General features: G+C 45.4%; 1 protein-coding gene across 2 annotated transcripts; it reads right to left on the bottom strand.

Moving 5' to 3' along the window:
• Window positions 1-6598: 6598 nt before the first annotated feature.
• LOC143898926 (uncharacterized) lies at window positions 6599-19867 on the bottom strand. 2 transcript variants are annotated; one of them, XM_077408727.1, is made up of 9 exons: window positions 19024-19867; window positions 16697-16729; window positions 15835-15900; window positions 14221-14468; window positions 13783-14041; window positions 12992-13373; window positions 12674-12865; window positions 11995-12101; window positions 8853-10096 (listed from the first exon to the last, which is right to left on the bottom strand). In XM_077408727.1, the coding sequence occupies exons 1-9, from the start codon at window positions 19099-19101 to the stop codon at window positions 8984-8986; spliced, it is 2478 nt and encodes an 825-aa protein (XP_077264853.1). In that variant the 5' UTR covers window positions 19102-19867; the 3' UTR covers window positions 8853-8983. The 2 variants fall into 2 exon arrangements, with proteins under 2 accessions (XP_077264852.1, XP_077264853.1); XM_077408726.1 differs by lacking the exon at window positions 11995-12101 and having other exon boundaries at window positions 6599-10096; window positions 19024-19864.
• Between the last annotated feature and the right edge of the window lie 315 nt (window positions 19868-20182).

Below are 20182 nucleotides of genomic sequence, written 5' to 3'. Positions count from 1 at the left end.
CGATCAGCGATCGTAACGATGAAGCTGGAAGCCGAAGCGGCGGCTGCGAGGCTCCATCGAGAGCCGGCAAGAAAGAGCGCGGCGAAACTCGTACATACGTCAGCGGTATCCTCCCTGCTTCGGGAGAGCCGGGGGCTATTCGGGATCATCCTCCCCGTTCTTCCCTCTCTCCCCACCTCCATTCGCTCGCGCAAGCCCCGATTAATTAATTCCTACCTCATTAGCGAAGCGCGGGCAGCGTTTCTCCAGCTCCCGTGCGCGCGCCGTTAAGTGGCGGCCGGATATCGCGAAGCTTACCCTGCAGATACGGGGCCCGGGCATATTGCATATTATTAATAACAACTGTTTGCGGACGGCTTTTCCGTTTTCCCCACGTCCCGTCCCTCCGCCTTCGCTGCCAATTTGCCGGCCAGATATTGGATTCGGCCGCGTTAACAACGCCACATTATCGGCGCGGCCGGTGATAAAAGACCGCGCGCCGCGCGATGTCCAGCGGTCTGGTCCCCTTCCCCTTCGATGTTTTTCCAAGGGCGGTCGTTATCCCCTTGTAATCGTATCCGTGTCTCGTTAACGACGGACGAGTCTAGATTTTACTATCTCTCCTGGCTCCCGACCGCTTCCCGGCGCAACCATAAGCTCTCTCTCTCTCTCTCTCTCCCTCCCTCTCCTTTTTTTCGTTTCGTTTCGTTCTCGGAACGCTATCGCGCCCCCCGTTCGCTGTGTCGTGCAGCTACGGAAAAGTAAGATCTTGACGCAGTGCCGCGTGTTAAAGTTACATTGATATCAATAACGAATTCTGTTAGACACGCTAGTTTGCGTATGGCTCGGCGTATGGTGCTCTGATGCATATTAAAGGTCGCCTCTCAGTTGCGCGCATGCAGTTACAGAAAAACATATAACCGTATGATGTAATATATGTAATATGTATGAGCAATTTTCCAATGAAACGCTTAGCCGCTACGCCGTATGGCAAAATTCATGCCGGCTGCCTCAATGGTCGTGTGATATTACCATGCTTATGCGCTTTGATAAACTCGTACACGATATAGTGGATCCTAACGGAATCCACAACGTTTAACAATAAATGACTTGGGAATTACAAAAATCGTGATGTTAACCGTTTCGAAATGTCTGCAACGTTCAATGACAGTTGATAATGTCCGTCGTTATCAAAACGAGAACACGTTTACATTTTTTTTAGCACGTCGCTTAAAACGCAACGCGTTCTTATTTTTTCCCACGTTTAGTACCTTCTCGTATACGTGAACTGCGATTGTTTATCTTTATGTCTAGTCAGCGAGACTTAAGAAATTGTGCGTTTTGCAAACCAACGTTCGCATGAAGTATCAGCACGAAAAGCAGTGGGAGGGAAAGAGGGAACGAGAAAGAAAGGGAGAGAGAAAGAAAGAGTCCTGGCGCTCGAAAATGGTGGAAAAATGTTCGAGAAGTTTTAGTTAAATTACTTAGACCGTGGGATTGCCCTGTCGGACGTATACGACAGGGGATAGCGAAGTCGAAAGGAGAAAGGGAAGAGAGAGAGAGAGAGAGAGAGAGAGAGAGAGAGGAGGAGGAGGAGGAGGCGTGTGGCGTGCATCTGTGTGAGAGCGCGCGGGGCGGCAGGGGGAGGTGAGCTATCCCTAGCTAAGAGGGTTTGCTTGTATCCCCCGAGATGCGCATACGTCATCCGATTAAAATTAGTAATTAGCTAATTAACTTAAGCGCGCAGCACTCCAGACTAAGTAAGTTGACCGCCTGATTATGATGCATCGCTTCTGGAGTTCGGTTTCGCGCGAAAAAGGCGCGAGCCGCCGGCAGAAAAACCTGCCGGCAGAACGAGAAAGGATGAGACGGAGGTGGACTTTCCCCGCCGGAGAACCTCTTCGGAGAATCCTTCTTCGGCGGGAAAAAGAGAAACGGAGAGAGAGATTATCGTTCTTCGCGATTTATCTGTGTAACTCGACAGCTGTGGTAGCTGTCAGCAAATATAGAATCTCGCAAATTGCACCGTAGATTTTTAGCGATATCTAATTTTATGTAATGCCGATTCATTGTTCCGAAGTAACGGGATAACATGGTCCGGAAGCGTCTGCATGGGAAGGAAATATCGTTCAGAATTCGCTCCAAGATAAAAACGAAAACAAAGAATAAAGTTATTTATCGGATGACGTTTCGATTTGCCTCTCGCGCGAGAGGGAAGAAGGGAGTAACTTTTTAGTTACTCCGATCGAACCGGAAACGCTCTACGGATTGCACGCGGTGTTAAAGACGGACAGAGAGATCTTTCGCCACGCGTGTCAGGGCGACGGTGACGCGGCGCACGACGCGACGGTCGACGAGGGTGTGAAAATTGACGTATTATATGCACGAGATGATATCTATAGGGAGAGAGAGTCGATCGTATCTCCGTATCCGAGACGTTGCCTCGTGGAGGAGGAACGCGAGCGCCGAGAGTGATCCAGAAGTGCTTTCTCGTGTTCCTTAACTAACCGTTCGCCGGTCCTCCGGACGTCTCATCGGTCGCACTTGCCTGCACCGAGGAGGGAGAGAGAGAGAGAGAGAAGGACGCGACGGCGACACCACTAAGGACCCCCGTATCTTCACTCACCCCCTTATCTCTTCTGGTCGCTCTTATCCTCCCCGCCCACCCCTCTCCCCCGTCAGCCGCGCGGTTATCCTCAGAAAAACTTCGCAAATGGCTTCGAGACGTTGCAGGTATGCTCTCACCTTGGCTATCCCTCGCAATTTGCAATGGCCGCGCGCGCGAGCGTAAGCGAGCACTCTTTCCGAAGGACTCCACGCAGAGTGCTGGGGAAAAAAAAGAAACAATATATGTGCGAACTTTGGGATTGCGTTGTGAATTCAAAAAACGCGGCGAGAGCTTTCCTGCATAAACGTAGATTCGAGGAGTTGAATCTGAGAGGGTCATCCTCTTCAAATCGCGAGCCATTAAAGCAGCCTCTCGCAAATTAATCCACGTAATCTAATTTCAATTTAATTTAATTTTACCCTATTTCCAATAAAGCGGATTTCACTCAACTGAAAGATTTTATATATAACGTAATAAGATCGAATTATTAAGATATTAAATCGCGAAAAAAATATGAGGGAATAAAGATTGACGTCTAAGTGATATTTTTTTTACAATTTCTGTGAATATTCTTTCAGTTTCAAAGTAAGACGGACGCAACGCGAAGAGAAAACGCTGCGGGACGTGAATATTTCTTTCGAAGACATAATTATGATTCGCGATATTATATATTATAATGAAAATATCTCATGATGTAGGTATGTAAATAAATTAATTAATTACATTTTTTCCATAATAACACCACAACGTAAAAAAGAAAAATGCAAATATGTATCGAGTCTTCCGTGTCGTGCGAGACCTCGCCTTTCGGGGTGAATCTCGAGAGAAGATTACCCGCCGGTCTCCTTCGAGACACAGATTCGCGACTCCGCTCGCTATAAGTGACAGTAACGTAGCCGGAATTGCGACCATCGGGAAGGCTCGGAAGTAATGTGTCATCGTTAAAGGATTGTAAAGGATGTAGGGAGCTGTCTCCGCCTTCGTTTTCTCCCGTTACCGCCGATACGCCCTTCTTTTCCACGAGGAACTCCGACTTTCCCCGGGGCGAACACGTTACTTCACACCGCATCTATTAAACCCGTTAAATAATTTCGAGGGAAAATTCATCGGGAAATTAAAGCGCGTGGTCGGCGCTTAAGCAAGTCTCTCATTCGTCCTTCTCTTTCTCTCTCTCTCTCTTTCTCGTCCTTTGTCTACCCCCGTCAATTCTCACGTGCGGTTTTGAAAAACGATGTTCCCTCCTCCGTCCCTTGACGTTACTTTCGCGCTCGCGTCCCCTCGACGGCGGCCGATAGCCCCGCGCTATCGGAAGGATATCGATTCCTCGTGGCTCGGGAAAGCACCGCGGTGGCCGGGAGAGACGCCGAGGCTTTCGATTCCGAAGTAACGAGGTCCGGTAATGGAACCCGTATGTGTAATTTACCACGGAACTGGAGGCGCGCGCGCGCGCACGCACGCGGGTGCACGCAAACACGCGAACGCATCCACCCACACGCAAAGCGGCTTGATTAAAATTTCTTTGGAACCTCCTCTCTCTCTCTCGCTCGCTCGCTCTTTTCATCCCTCCCTGCCTGTTCCCGCACGGTGTTCGTTTGTCTCTCGGCGAGCGCCTCTCGATCCGGGGATGCTCGTCAACCTCGATGCGGGCTCCCGCGGAACAACGACATACGCGCTCCGACCCGCTTAACGAACAATTAACGTCGGGATCCCGGCGCGTAACGAGCGATCTCCAATAAGAAAAGAAGAAACGACGAGAAAATTCGATCGCTGCCCGCAAAAGCTCTCTGCGCTTTATTTCCCAAGTCCTAAAACGTCGTAAGGTCCACCTGCGCCTCTTTACAAGATTGGAAATCGACGCGCACGTGGAAGACGCACTCGTTTCGATTCTCGAGACAATCGTGCTTCTTTTTCTAAAATCGCGCCCAGAACATGTTCTTTAAACTGCTTCTAAGAGACAAATTTTCTTACTGGACTTTCTCTTGTCTGATGAGCCTCGAAACAGGAAATCTCGAGAAGTCATATTCTGTGAGAATCATAATCTTAGGATGGAGTATACTAATTTCCTAGCAAGCGTGAATGTAAAACGTACATGGGCAGCTTGAGATGATTTCGTTCCTTTTCTTTTCTTCCGGTACGGAAAGAAGGGAGAAACGGGAAATATACTCGAAAGAATTTTCTAATTAAAAACGCTCGTTTCATAAAGCAAGCGCGCCTTGGCGAGAGGAGAGAGAGAGAAAGAGAGAGAGAGAGAGGGAGAAAACTGGCGTAAAGTGTATTTAGAGAGACCCCCGCTCTCGTTCTCTCTCGCTTTATTGACATAAAAGTGCAGCACCTTCCTTCACCCCTTTTACCGCGCAAAGCGAGATAATTAAAGAACTTTGAACAATAATGTGTCAGCCCTTACGATTTTCTGTGCCACCGCGAACTCGACAATTCACGAAAGTTCACAATTGGTGTGGGTTATACATTTCAGAATCTTTATAAAATTCTTCAACAAAAGAAAAGTCGTTACGCAGTTCTGAGTTAATTAATTGAGGACGTTCGACAGGCTGAAATGCGCCAAAAATTGAGCGTTAAAAAAAAAGCGATTGGGGAAAATATTGTAAACCGTTAACGAGAGACGCCTCTCGCTGCGACGCGCGTTCGAGCTTATTTCTGTCGCAGCCGCATTTTCTGAGCGACAATTCCTCCTCGTTCCTCAGTTTCTTTTCCGCCGCGCCGAGCTGAAAATAATCCGCGCGATTACGCGATTTTCGTCTGACGGGACGAGCGCGGAAAGTCCGCGTGTAACGTAAACGCGGCCCTCGGAAATGGCCGTGCTTTGGCACCGATGATGCGCTGCCGAAAGTAGGTTTCCGTGGGATCTCGAGCGTGAACCAGCTGTAGCAGGTGCCCGAGGTGAATTGATTAAAATCGAACCGCGGCGGCGCGGCGTGGCGTGGCGCGCACGCTAACAAAGGAGAATTGCGGCACGGAAAGGGTGAAGAGAATGTGGGTGGACGTGTAGATGGAGCGTAGAATGGGGAATGGGCAAACAGAGCGCAATTAACGTGCAACCATTAAATATGTACGCGCGCGTTGCTACAGCGCGACGCATGTGCGCAGGTCGGCCTCGCAAATACATCGGGTATATCGGGTATACCCTCCACCCTCCTCTCCCTTCATCCCTGTGTGCGTTACGAACGAGCGAGCGGGTCGCAGCGTCTCTTCCCGTGGCCTGTTGGCACAGCCGCTTGATTAGCTCCGCCATATTTACATGTCATTAGCCGATTGTTTGTCCAAGTCGGTAACTCCACCGCTCCCACCCTCGCGTCGCCGCAGTTTAGTCTCATTTTTTTTTTCCAGCGGGAATCCATCCGCGATTCGACGGAACGTCCGCGCTGAGCGGCGCTTCGAAAATCCCCCGATCGACCGTGATAAGCGAGCGTGATAAGCGGCGCTGCGAAATCTCGGCGCGAAGCGGTTCTTCGCGTTTGTAGGAGCTGGTTGAGATAGGTCGAGTGTTTCGCCGCAAACTGAAATATATATGTTTTACTGCTTAAGTTGTCTTTATTTCATAAAAAATACGAATCTCTCGCTCTCAATATCTCGTTGCCTACGCTGCATATAACAATTTTCTTCTCCCACTTCCTCTCTTCTTTCGTTTATACATTAGTGCGTAAATGATGGGCAATCCGGCACGTGGATGCCCGGCGAATACTAACGTTAATACGAAATAAATAGACGAAATAAATTGGTTCGCGCAACGCAATTTCGGGGATGACAAAAATAATACTAGTATCGTCGACGTTTCTAGTGGGAAAATAATTATACTTTTCGAATAACCACCCATCTCGGCCCCTCTTGCAGGCAAAACGCTGCAAAAGATCACAGCTCCGCTCTATCCCGTTGAAAAACAATCGTAAACAAATTAAAATCAACGTAACGTCAAATACTGTCGAAGTTCGCATCGACAAAATAGTATAGTAGCTTTTAAGAATACACGCACACATACGCACACACATACAATCTTTCTATCTCTTTCTCTTTTCACAAACTGTGTTTGGCAAGGATACAACTTTCGTGAGAAATAGAACGATCGGATTTACCGCGTCGCTTTATGGAACTTACAGACGAGCCTTAATATCTAACGCTTTCGATTATGGTAACGAGAATTTGATTAATCGTATTACTCCACTGTGATTGCTCTCGTTCTCCGATCGCCGCGACCGTCAATTGCGTCGCATCCGCATTTACACCGGGGTGCGTAATCGGCTTTCCGCGGTTGCCGGTTTTTTAAAAAGTACCACTTTTACATCACTATTAAGGCAGTACGGTAATGTGACATGATTTACGTAATAATTAGGCTTCCTCCGGTGACCTTTTCTCTATCTCTCTAGATGTAATCGCACGACGTCTCGGATATGTGCTCGGTTTATCTAGTCGTGGGGGATATACGGGATTCCTTTTCGAAAATCGTGGTACGCAACCGGGTAAGGAATCTCTCGGAAGTCGGGAATGCAGAACAAAACGAGGTCCTGTTTCCGGGAGAATCGATTTAAAAAATTCGCCTTAATCGGCCTAGATTTATCATCAAACCTACAAAACGCTCGATTTTCATTCGTGCTTATAACGTAGCGTTGCGTCTCGTCTTGTCGTCACAAGGACCAAACAGCTTGGATAGACTAGATCGCTAGACTGTCGGACCGAGAAAAATAAATCATCTTAACGTCACGTTTACAAACACTGGCACGAAAGAACCTAGTAATTTCCTTTTCCGGTCGTCCAGCAATTTCGCACGCTTCTACTCATACGTATACATATGGAGTATAAATTCTATTACGAAAGGAGGAACCTCGCAATATATGACGCGTTTTCCCTCTTCGGAAAAAGTTTTAACAATCGCAGATATGAGAAACAAGGAAAATTAGGTTTACGAAAGGAAGCGCGCCTGGTCTCGGATAATCTATCCTCTATCCTAACATTTCGCGCAAAACCTATCGAGTTCTAAAACGATTCGTGAAGTAAAATGATTAATACGATTGTAGCAATGACGTGTTCATCCTACGCGTCGTAGGCCACGATACATTGGGAGGTGCGGCATGCGTTCGAGTTGACATGCTCCGCATAAAAACTTCCAGGATGTCGCTGAATTATCATTGTTAAAATATCTATAGGGTACAATGCGATCGTATACTGATATAATTGCCATGATTCGACGATTGACCTGCGCGCCGCAGTCTTCTCCGAGAAAACGCGAACGTGCCGTCGAGAGACCGCGGGTTTTCGAGCGCGATTAGGAGTAACGATGAGCACGATTGACAATGTTAAGGCTCTTGTTTTTCCCTTGCAATATATTTATCTTTATTCCTTCTCGTATCACCAATGTTCAACAGCATAAATTAGTAACATATATATTTCTTTACGACCCGTGGGTTAATAAATAAATCTTAATCAACTGTCAAAAGATCCTTTTTTGCTGTAAAACATACATGCAGATTCACTAATATAAATAATAAAAAGTTTTTAGGGCATTTACTAATCTACCATTGAACGTGGTGACAGATGACAAAATTAATTTATTTCGATATATAGTGCAAGAAAAAATATCGCATAGTTTCTCGCTGTTGAACCGTGCTCGTAATTCAACGTATAGAACCAGGAGCCTTAATGTCGACGTAATTAATTTAACTATCTATGTCTAACCAGTGGCGGCGTCAGCCTCACTCGCCGTCGCGGACTCGTCGTCGACTTGCTCCAGCTCCTCGCTCCTCCCCTCCGGAGAGACGAAACCCATGGCTAGAATGTTAAAATTGTCCGAGAGATCGTTCACGTTCATCGCTTGCTCAGGGGTGTCGCTGTGGCCGCTGCTGCTACTACTGCTGCTATTACTTCGGCTTCTCAACCGCCTACCACTGGGTAAGTCTTGTCTCTCGGTGTCAGCCTTATCGTCAGGAACTGAGACCTCGTTACGAAGCTCCGAAATATTGTTTTGGGCAATGCGCAGTGCCGCCGCCACCGTCGCCGTCGCCGTCAATCGATCGTCCTCGCGCTCCCCCGAATGCCGTAGAATCACCGAGGATTTCGGGTTAACGCGAGCGAGCTCATAGCCGGCGTAATCGTCGGAATGCGTCAAGGCTACGTCCGAAAGACGACGGACGAGTGCTTTGTTCGTGACATTGTCATCGTCACAGGCATTTCCCGAGTCATCGGCTAGCCAAGGAACGCGAATGATCAAGCGGTCTTCGTCCAAGTCGCACGACGTCAACAGTGGAGCTTCAGCAACGGCACCACCGTCGTCGCACTGTTCGTTGCGCGGGCTGTCTTCCCGGGCAATCTCGTCGTCGTCATCACTGACCTCATCCTTGTGTGCTAGCTTTGTTCTAAGTGGCGCTGGTATATGCGCTTCTTCCAATTTCACGTGCTCGAAGAACCGCGTGAGAGCGCGCCGCTGGAGCTGGACTGCTGCTGGTTTGCTGTCTGACTGCTCGTGCAGCTCCAATTCGTGTTCCTCGCGACAGAGCTGCTGTCGCAGGAGCGGGCAGTCTCGGTCGTTTGAGCCGGAGCCTCGTGACTCGTGTGTACAACTGGTGATGGTATGGGACTTGTTATGGCCTGGGAACAGTGAGTGGATGAAGTTTCTTGATCGATGCTTGCTGCAACGATCGTCGAGATTCGTCGTTGTTGTTGCTGCTTCCTCCGCTGATCCGGCTGATTTTGGCCGTTGCTGTTCGTTGCCGCTCCTCTCGGTATCGCCGTAAGGAGACAATAAGATTTCTGCGGCTGATCTGGTTGACTGATTGATGTAGAGTTTGCCGTGTGTGAGTTTGGCCCAGGGCTTCCTGCCGTTGAGGGTTGCTCGGTCCAGCTGATGGTCGTTCGAGACGGAGTGAAGAGAATTTGACAATTTTGATACGGTGACACGGTGGTGCGGGGCTGTACGATCGGTTTGTTTCTTACGGTTGTTACGATCGTAGAACATGGAATGGGTGACGACGGGTTGGAGGCCGGTCTGAATGGTAGTGCTGCAACTGGTCGGCAATTGATGGTTGAAAACTGTGGAGCGGTTTTGGTCTTCGGTTTCACCGCTAGGAGACTGATTGGACCTTCCAGTCGGCTCGGTGATTTTCTTGACGATGAAATATGATTGATGCTTTTCTGGCTGGACGGTGGTACCGGACAATTGGTAGGAGTAGGACACCTGGTCTTCTTGGACATAAGTGATGCTCGGTCGTGAATGGTGATTGACGGCGTGATGGTTGCGATGTACGGTGTCTTGTCGGTATTCGGTATCGAAGATCGAGGTGAGCTTACTGAGGTCTTCTGATTTGTTGATGTTTGAGGCGGAGATATCGTTTGTGGTGATCGGGATGAGGAAGGTTGAGGCAGGCAGCTGATTGACGTCGAAGGCGGTGGAGAGGATGCGTTTTTTCTGAGTTGTATCAACTTTATGAAGTCCACCAGACGTTTTATAGATCTTTGGGTCTTCTCTTGTTTCCCCAATAAATCCTGACGCATTCGCTGTTGCAGCTATTGCAAAGAAGACATATTTTAAATATTTTATCGAGAAAGGCACTTCAAATGTAGCGTGAAACTTTGTTACTAACAAGGAAATATATACAAACGTCCTCTCCAATTTTATCTTTGAATATATTTACATGTTATAAATGCGATTGTGATGAAGATAGTTATTTAGCACATGATCTTCACGCATGTGAGAAATAAATGTAATTTCGCAAGATAAAAAATATTGTTACGAATCATTAAACATTATTTTAATTTTATAATTTGTAAAATTATGAATTTTATAATACAAAATAAATTTTAAAATACTTTGAGAAATAAAACATCTTCAAAAAGTCTAGACGCAAAGTATATATCAAATACGATAAAACTCTTTTATCTTTTTGTGGAATAATTTCGCGTATATTTCATAAAATTCAACTTGCAAGAATGGTGTTTTAACTTTTGACAGATAAATTTTTAAAGCTGTCTACAAAATAAATTATAAAAATTGAAAATGGACATTTGCATTTGTTTCCATCCAGAACGGCTTACTAATATAGCAACTTTTATTGTACGTTTACTATATACGAAAGCTGCCTATGATTGCTTGCCAAAAATTTTCGCTATGAAAAAAAGAGCTAAATAATATAAATTTTGTATGTCATACATAAATGTCTTGGGTGTATAATATATGGTGCGTTTTTTGCATCTATATTACATGTGTGTGTGTGCGCGCGCGCGCGCGCGCGCGAGCTAATAAATTATGAGAAAGATTACGCGTGTTACATGATTCTAACATAAAAATAACTAATAGTGTATTTCTAATTTACATGCGATCTAGTTCGAAAAAAATCACGACATAGACTTTACAAATCCTCGTCGATTTGTAAAGATTATTAATAAACATGATGTAATAAAGCTTAAATGTGTAAGATGTACTTGAATTTTATATAAAAAAGTAATATTTTTTCATGTTACGTAACGATCGGAGCATGTCGCAGTCGCAGAAAAATTAACTCATGTGCATATATAATTGGCTCTTCTTTTCTGAGAATTTTTCCGGCAAGGCAAATATTGAAATGTATGGTGAATATCTAGAAAATTATATCACTAATAAAAAATATTACAAATATATCACGCTTGCCATTGTATGCATATGAAATATCGCTCTTAGAATACTATTTCATTTTTCGTATACAATAAATTTTTCAAACGTGTTGATTGACCATGGGATTTTGTAGAGAAAGAATTTCTATATATATATAGTCGAGAAATTCTCCTAGTACTCTAAAAATGTTTTGTAACAAAATTTTCGAATTTGATGTTTTATGTACAATAACGTATATATATAATCGAATAATCTTTAAATATGATATTTCAGCATAATCGGCAAATAAATCTAGATGTTACATAAGATTTCCGTCTATTCTCAATAATAACAAAGAGGAAATTATACTTGAACAATCAGGCGCTCTATATTTTTGCAGTGATCGTTAATGCGAAGGAAATAAATGATTAAAAAAATGAAGCTGATGATTCATATTCATGAACATGGAAAGAACGATCAATAAATAAAAATATTCAAGACCGTCGATTCTTAGTTAAATTAGTGCATTTAACAAACATTGTAAAACAATAAAACATTACTATGTATATATATTACATATTAAATATAAGAGATCATTTTCATATTTACAGAAATATCTTAGACAACAGAATCGACTTGCCTTCATAAAATATCACACATGAACGAAAAATATATATAAATATAACGAAAACGCAGAGATCTTGCAGGTTCTTTTGGGTGAAAAAACAAAAAACAGAATGAAAATTGTTCGCAATTTACATATTCAATCAACTCAAGAGCATTCCAAATAAAAGTTAACTTTATAATTTGTCTCTATGTAGGCCACAGGACGAACCTGGAGTGACTGGCCGAGTAGTTGTGAGCGTTTTTCCAACTCGTAAACCTGCAATCTCAGATCCGAGTTTCGCTCGCGCAGCTCATATCTTTCTCTCTCTTTTTCCTCTGCAAGATATTTTGCGTTCAATACACAGGTTGTTTTTTTGTGCCCTATCGTGGACGATCGACCAAAAAGTTCTTCTTAATTGCAAATTCTTCGGCCGTAATCGAGAAGCCGGTCTCACACGCGGACACTTCTTCCGGCAGGTTGCCTCTCTCGTTTATTCAGTGCGTGCGTGCCTACGCTCAATTAAGTCTGCGGCAACGCTGCGATACCTCGTTGTATGTTAAATCTAGAAGTTATGGACTCATGTTATACAAATTCCTGTGTTTATTTAAAATAATGTGCTTGCGCCGATTTACCGGTCCTTCATGATTTTATCTCGACCAAGTTTACGTATATGCACCTTGCCGTTACTCTACAATCCATTAACTGAGAAGGCAGCAAAAAAAATCGTCGGTTTTCCTTCATAATTAGAAAATCAATAATTCCCAACCGACTTGCCGCCGCAAAATGACATGAGCTTATCGCGAACTTTTCACAACTAAAGTTGTAGGAACAAGAACTTTTTTGTCAATCACACGCTTAGCGCTATTGAAGAAGGATTTCTTCTTTCAAGAAACCGAGGACGATTTACCGAGTTTTTCGTCTTTTTTGTAACGTAGCAATTTATTGTCGCCCTCTTCCTCTGCTTCTTCATCCTTTTCGATGTCTTCTTCCTCATCCATTGATGATACACATTTTGGACAAGTTCTGGGTGGTGGCGTTGATCGGGTATGACACGAGATGTGATAGTTACTTGAGCAATTTCTACATGTTGTTAACGAACCTGCGAAATGACAAATCGTATGTGCATATACATTAAATATGCGTATACATGTATGCATTCGCAAATTTTTTCAATAAGACTGCAGAGAAACTAATAACATTTCTAAGATTGACGCGATGTTTTTACCTGGATTTTCACAAGAGATGCACACGATAGAGTCACTCCCAATCCTTTCGATGGTCAAGCTAGATGGTAATCCGGGTATGCAAACAGCCTTGTTACCTATCGACTGAACAGATTTGGCACTAGATACAGACACTCGCATTTGGTTGTCTTCTATTTTGCTTTTATTCACGAAGACTTTGCTGTCCGCGTTTCTTAGAATATTTGGCCTAGTGGTGGATTTTTGGATTGGGATTAACGACTTCGTTACCGTTTGCGCCGGTGGCGAGGTAGATTTGGTTGGTTGAGTTTTGTTAGGTGGTGGCGACGGGCCGTTCATACGTGCAGTTGTCTGCCGGGTGTGAGGTGCGTTTCCAGATTGCAAATAAGAATGCCTCTTCCGTTTCTAAAATATATGCGTCAAAATACTAGTCATTAAATAAGATTCAAAATAATACGATATCAAATTGTAAGGACTTATTCCCATCTGAAGCGTCTTAAATTCATTTCTTAAATATGTAAATAGCTCAATTTATCTTTGCGGGTTATGTTTTCGCAAAGGCCATGCTAATCTAATGTCCAAGTATCTATATGTATATAAACAAAAGAATGGGAATGACGCGTGACTTCGTATAAGAGTGGCTTATTGATAGTCAGCGAATTCCAAGTTCAATCCCAATCTCGTGTTTTATAAGGATTGATTGGAAAGTTAAAGGTTGTGAGTGAAGGAATATATGAAATTAAATGATTGTCGCTTCGGGAACCCATATTTCACATGTAAGAACATATACAAACAAAAGCATTGACACACTTACAGATGGCTGCTCGAACATGGAGTATACAAATTGCGGATTAGCTGTGCTACGACGTTTTCTTTCCACTCTTCTGTTCTGCAGCTCCATACATTTGGACTTGGTAATAAGCCCGAGGCAATTCAGGTAGTTGTACTTCTCGGGCGATTCGATGTCGTGTTCTTTTTGCACCTCTTCCTGCTTATCGTCGGAATTTTCGTCCAACGATACCTCAACGACGTCGTCTTCGCCGGAAACGGTTTCCACCGAGCTAGGACGTAGCCTGTAAAGAAACTTCCAATTGAAAAAATTCCAAAATCTTTGTTACAATGATAGACATTTTCGTGTAATTTTGCATGATTGTGAACAAATTTGAATCGTAATTAATTTATATCGTAATTAAATGGGACTTGTTATTTATTTGCTATTTTTTCAGCGCACACACACAAGACACAAGCTTACTTCGCACAATCGTTATCTCGCGGCCGCGAACGATGAACATCGCCATTCCTGACAACTTCTTCGTAGTCCTCCTTCGAAGGCTTCGTCTCGAAACCATTGGCAGCTGCTTCATGCTTCGTTTCATTATTATTTGTAATGTGATTGTTGTTGTTGAGTCCGAGGAGAGACGGTATAGAAACTTTCGATCCATTCGCGTTGTCTGCCTTGAACGCGTCTACCTCTTTGCGCAGCCGCTGCACAATCTGCTTCTGTGTATTAACAACCAGAGATATATATAGCACATAGCAGCGTTACTTAATATCGGTGATTTCTAAAAGAGATCCTTAGAAACAGCTTGTACAAGCGCGTTAACTTCAGCACGTTTAGCAAACACATACATGTACAAATATTCGGACAATTGTTATAATTTTATATAAAAATACAAGCGTACAACAAACAGATGTAAATGTTACGAAGAAATAGAATATTAACGTACAGTTGTACGATTAAAATTATGATGCAAATACGCGTTTGTTCCATATATATATATGTTCAAAAGTTAACTTTCGCAAAGCTCCGGGAAGTTCCCACCACTTTTAAAGTAAACGAGAAATGGATAACTGTTGGAAAAAATGGCTCGGAGAATAATATGAACGGGAAAAACAGTCGTGAAGCTGCGAGAGCGGGGCGGAAAGTTGAGCGAGGGATGAAAAAAGACGCGGAGATTTTGTAAAGAGCCGAAAACGTTTTCGCAGGACATTTTATTGATTTTGAACCGCTCCGTCTCTGCCTCCCGGCTCCTCTCCTTCGCTCCAAGTCGCTCTCGCTTCTTCTTTCAGAATTGTCGCCTCCCTCCCTCGTCCGCTCACCCCCGTATACCCCGCGCATCGCGCTTTCCCACTCTCGCAGCCTCTGCGTATCATCCCCGTCTATCCCCCGTCCATTACATCCTGACTATTTATCTCGCTTGTTATCAACCCCGTTGAAGGAAAGAGAGCGTCGTATCGGTAAGGAAAGAGAGCAAACACAGCTACACGTGCAAGAAGAACGATAAATATTACCATTAAATATTCCCGCTCGCTTAATCTTGAAATAAATGAAATTGACAAATTTTATTCACACTCTTCTTTTCCGTTGGGAACTTTCGTAACTCACCGTAACAACCCGTTGTAATACATGATCCATATATTTAGTCGTTTCACAGTCAGTACCACGCGAGTGATACTGCGGCATGATAAAACTTGTACTTTGCAAAAGTTAAGCAAGGCATGCCAAAGTTTTTGCTATGCAGCAGCCAACACTTTGGATCAATAATAGCCCTGAACGATAATGTAACTTACTTACAAAACTACAATTTTTCTTTGTGTGCATATTATATAGATAACATATGTGTGTTTACATATAGATTAGTCAAGAAATGGAATGATTAGTCTTCAAAGCACAATCATTCTTAATCATTACAAACACGTTTAACTTGACATGCATTTTCATGTTCAAAATCGCGCGATCGATCAGCCAAGAGATTGATTGTGAAATTGCAGGGTCTCGTAATGGAAACTTAAGAAAAGGCGACATATAGATGTGAATCACTACGTGCATGCGACATCAAAGAAAATCAATTGTGTCCGCGCTTACCTGGCATCTTCCCAAAGATACGATGTACACCTGAATTTTTTCCATCTGGCCAAGAATGTCTGGGTTCTGTAACAAGACGCATCACGATTACGTATCGAGTCCGAACACATTCAAACTAGAACCACGTAACTATCGGAATTAGGGCGAGTCGCGTGTTTCGAAGTCTTTGTGGAGTAACCGTGTATATTATTGATACTTTTATGCGCATCTGGTAGCGTCGTCGATAATCCAAAACAGAAGCAAATAGATGGTTCAATCATAAAAAGCTGACTTAAAATCATTAATCAACATTTCATATAATGAAATTATATGTCAAAGACATTTTGTTTCTTTAGAGCAATTGCTGGAATTATAATCGAATTAATAATTCAATTTTAGATACGTATAACGGTGAAGTTTCTCGCGATATGCATAAATAACATTCGCGGCACTAATTGCCGCGAGACGAAGTGTCTGGCCGAAGTTTGTTGCGCGCGGCGTGGCTTACGAGATTCCAGAAGCAGCGCACACGGACTCTTGTAAAGTCTCACTGTATCGATCGTTCCCTCCTGAATCTCGAATCCCGTCGTAATTCGAAATAAATCGTATCGAGCCGCAAACCCGCAGCGCGAAAATTATTCAGCACGCCGTACGTATTTATACGTTTCACGAAGTCAGACGTTTAATGTCGTTTAATGTATTGAAAAACATCGAGAAAGAGAGTTTCTCTAAAACAATTATATATAATACACTATCATGTAATTAAGATATAATTACATTATATAACACATTAATTGCTAATTATATAATACATTATCGCATAATTAGATGACAATGTATTATCGTACAATGATATAGATGCAGCAGACATAACGATACTTACATTTGGGTCATCCTTCTGCCTTTCCACGTATATCTGCAATTTAACGAAAAAAAGTTGTATCGGTATTAATAAGAAAAATATATATATAATACGGAGTTCTCTATTATGTAGACCGTAATGTGTAGGAGATCGAGCGGGAGAGATAAATAATTTAGCAAAAGTATGCCAATGTACACGGCCAATTGGAGCACGATGCGCCATTACGCCATTACGCTCTCTCCCCTCGTTAATACCTCCATTAATTAATAAAAATGAGAATTAGAATATCGCGTTTAATTCGCATTTAACTTTCTTCGCTTCTTCGAGAAGCGATCGGCGCAATTTAAGCGCTCAGAGCTAACGCACGCTTGCATATGAATCATTACATAAAAACGTATATCATACATGCTTAATTATTATATTTTTAACTATTGTATGATCTTAATTATATGTATCGTATTCATAATTATCCTCACATTTTCAGGAGGATTTTCAATCCTTACGATGCAAATATTTCGAATCAAATATTCTTAATTATCGTATGATTCTCTTTAGTCATCTATTATTTTCATAATCAACTTTTTCGCATCAAGTATTGAGAATTGAAAGTATTTATATTATTTCTAATGCACGAGAATGCGTATTATAAATTTTTTATTACATAATTGTACAACTAAGAATAGAGAGAAAGAAAGAAAGAGTGCAGTTACGTGTATTATTCTTAATTATATCGATATCAGGGGAAGAGATGGCGATGATTCTTTCGCGGAAAGTAGTTGTAAAAGTAATCCCATCGAGAGTAAGTGGAGTTTCGCTCAGAACTGCTATATACCAGGACTTCTATATACCATTCCTCTTCTGGGCGCGCGGGAGGGCGGCGAGTTTTCTTTTGTTTTATCCCGGCACGATTATCGACGAGCAATTCGTCAGGTCCGCGCGCCTGGCGAAACTCGTCTCGCTGCGACGCGCGCGCAAAAGAGTATAGAGAAGAGAACGCGACCTTGTCCAACACGTTCTCGCGGTAAAAGTAAATCAAGCCCGATATCAAGCGTGGACTCGACGACCACGGGAGAAGCTTCCCGTGCACGAGTATCGACTCGCGCCTGTCTCCCACCAACCGAGATACGCGAACTTCGGTTACATAAATCGCGTTCGGCGATTGCCGCGATATATAGAGACGCGTCTCCCGTCGACGCGATACGTAACGATTTCATCCCTTTTTACGGGATCTACGGGATCTATGGGAGAAGTCGGAGAGCTAAAAGAACCGTTTAAGCTGCGGGAAAACTGACGCGAAAGTTTGTCGAACGTGCGTCGAGGTCGGGGATTCTTCTCGGTCTCGCGGGAAAAAAAAAAAACGAGAAAAACGCGGACACACACAATTCAGAAGACATCGATTGTTCGCGCCCGTGGAGCGTCGCCTCTCGCCTCGCGAATCGATCGGACGCGCGCGAACTTTCGGGGAACTTTCTTTCGAATGAGCGCGACATTGACGAGCAGATCCCTCCGCGTTCCCGGCGTTTCGTGCCGAAAGATCGAGAGCGGGTCGCGGCGCGGCGGCACAAAGGAATCTACAAAGGTATCGATATATTTATAAAGATGGTGGCACGCGGAGACGCTCGGGGCGACTGTCCCCGTCAAGTTTTCGCCCTCCGTGCGAAGCGATCAACAAGTTCTCGGCGACGAGCCGGGCGTCGATTAAATCGCTCGCGAAAACGCTGGTAATTCGATCCCCCGCGACAAATTTCTCGGCTGCTCTCGACGAGCGACGGGCGAGCGAGGCGCGTAACGCGCACGCGAGAGAAAGAGAGAGAGAGAGAGAGAGAGAGAGAGAGAAAGAAATGGAAGGAAGGGGAGGAAAAGAGGGCGCACGGAGACGCCGAAAGAGGAGCGGATACGCTCGGCCATAAATGGAACTTTCGACTTTCCGACTCGCTTTCTTCCCCGCCCTTCGCCCTACAATTCGCAAACTATCTTCCGATTCCCGAAACTCTTCACGTGCGGGCGCGCGCGCGCGCGCGCGCGAGCCCGAGCGCGCTAAAGTTATCCACAAAGGACGCTGGATCTATCGTTCGAGTTGTCTCTCGAGCGATCGATCTATCGACATCGACTCGGAGGGATCTTCGCGATTCCGGGGGGGACCGGCCGTGCGTCCTCGCGTGCCCCTCGTACGCGGGGAGAAAAATAAAAGCTTCCCCGCCGATCTCCAAGGATAAACGCGTCGCGAGGAGCCTGGAGGAGGACTTCTTCGCCTCCTCTCCCCCTCTTAACCCCCTACGGTCCGTCCCTCGATCGCTGTCGCACACGCAGCATCGCAATCTCTCTCTCCCTCGCTCTCTTTTTCTCACCTGATGCTCGAGTATCGCTTTCTGCAGTTTCCGTTGCACGTCGACGATCTCCTCGTGCAGGCTCTTGGATATTTCCATGCTTCCTGGCCAGGTGGTCAGCGCGCGGTGCTACGTCCTCGGCGACAACCCTGGCGGCGGCACCCCCGATGCGTCGGCAGGCGGGGAGGGCGACTGGCAAACGCGCTCCTGTCGAAGCCGCGGCTGCGAGTGCTGCGAGACCGCGAGGCTCCGAATCCCGAATCCCGACTGCGACGAGCGGCGACAACGGTTGCGGGCCCGCGACGCCGTTCTCACCGTCGCGTCACGTCGCGTCGCGTCGCGTCGCGTCTCCGTCTTGTCTCTCGTGTCCGCCCGTCCGTCCGTCGGTTCGTTAGCTCCGAACTTCGGCCGTTTCCTCTCCGCGGTGCCCGTTGCGATTTTACGACGGTTGCGTTCGTCGCGAACGCGCCACAAACGGGTCTTTCTCTCTCTCTCTTTCTTCCCCGTTTCTTCTTTCGCCTTCCTCTCTCCTTTCCTCGTCGATCTCTTCTATCGCTCGGATCGCTCCCTCTTTCTTTCGCCCGAGCGCGAAATTGACGAGCTCGCGCGGCGCACGCACTCACTTTACGCACGCACGATCTCTCACCTCGTACCCCCTTCGCACTTTCCCCGCTCCGCGGGCTTACAGGTCGGCGTTACCGAGAGTCGCGGCACCCAGAGTCAATCCCCTCGCTCTCGTCGTCGTCGGCGGCGGCGGCGACGCGAGCGTTTCTACGCTGCCATCGGCGCGCTGCGCTGGCCCTCGCTCGAGTGCATCGAGCATCGAGTGCGCACGGCCGCACCGAAGTTGATCGCGCGCGCCCTCCTCCCTCCTCTCCTCGCCCTGTCCCCCTCCGCCCACAAACGTCCGGCGGCTCCGGCGCCCTTCGCCGACGGCCGTCTCGGCCGTCGGCGGGGGAGGCGGCGGCGAGTTTTCGCTTTTCGCGCCAAGCCTGCGAGATTCGGTTCTTCGGCGAGGATCTTCTGCGATTTCTCGCCTTTTCTTTCCAGATCCATTCTTCGTAGCGCTACGTCGCACCTCCCACACTCGAAACGAAACGGGCGCGTATAACTAAACGTCGCAGGGAAAAAGGAAAGACGCGAAAAGTAGGAAGAAAGTTGAGCTACGAGACGAGGAACA

The sequence above is a fragment of the Temnothorax americanus genome, unplaced genomic scaffold (genome assembly GCF_048541705.1).
Source record: "Temnothorax americanus isolate GAGA-0224 unplaced genomic scaffold, ASM4854170v1 Scaffold25, whole genome shotgun sequence".
Classification (NCBI taxonomy): Eukaryota; Metazoa; Arthropoda; class Insecta; order Hymenoptera; family Formicidae; genus Temnothorax; species Temnothorax americanus.
This window is presented reverse-complemented; position numbering and strand designations above follow the sequence as displayed.

Bases quoted from the DNA above. Each gene is read 5' to 3' on its own strand.
- LOC143898926 (XM_077408726.1), bottom strand. From the start codon at position 19,101: ATGGAAATATCCAAGAGCCTGCACGAGGAGATCGTCGACGTGCAACGG. The intron at 15,901-16,696 runs GTAAGTATCGTT...GTCTTGTTACAG, and splicing joins GGCAGAAGGATGACCCAAAT to AACCCAGACATTCTTGGCCA. The intron at 13,374-13,782 runs GTAAGTGTGTCA...CATATATTTTAG, and splicing joins CCATGTTCGAGCAGCCATCT to AAACGGAAGAGGCATTCTTA.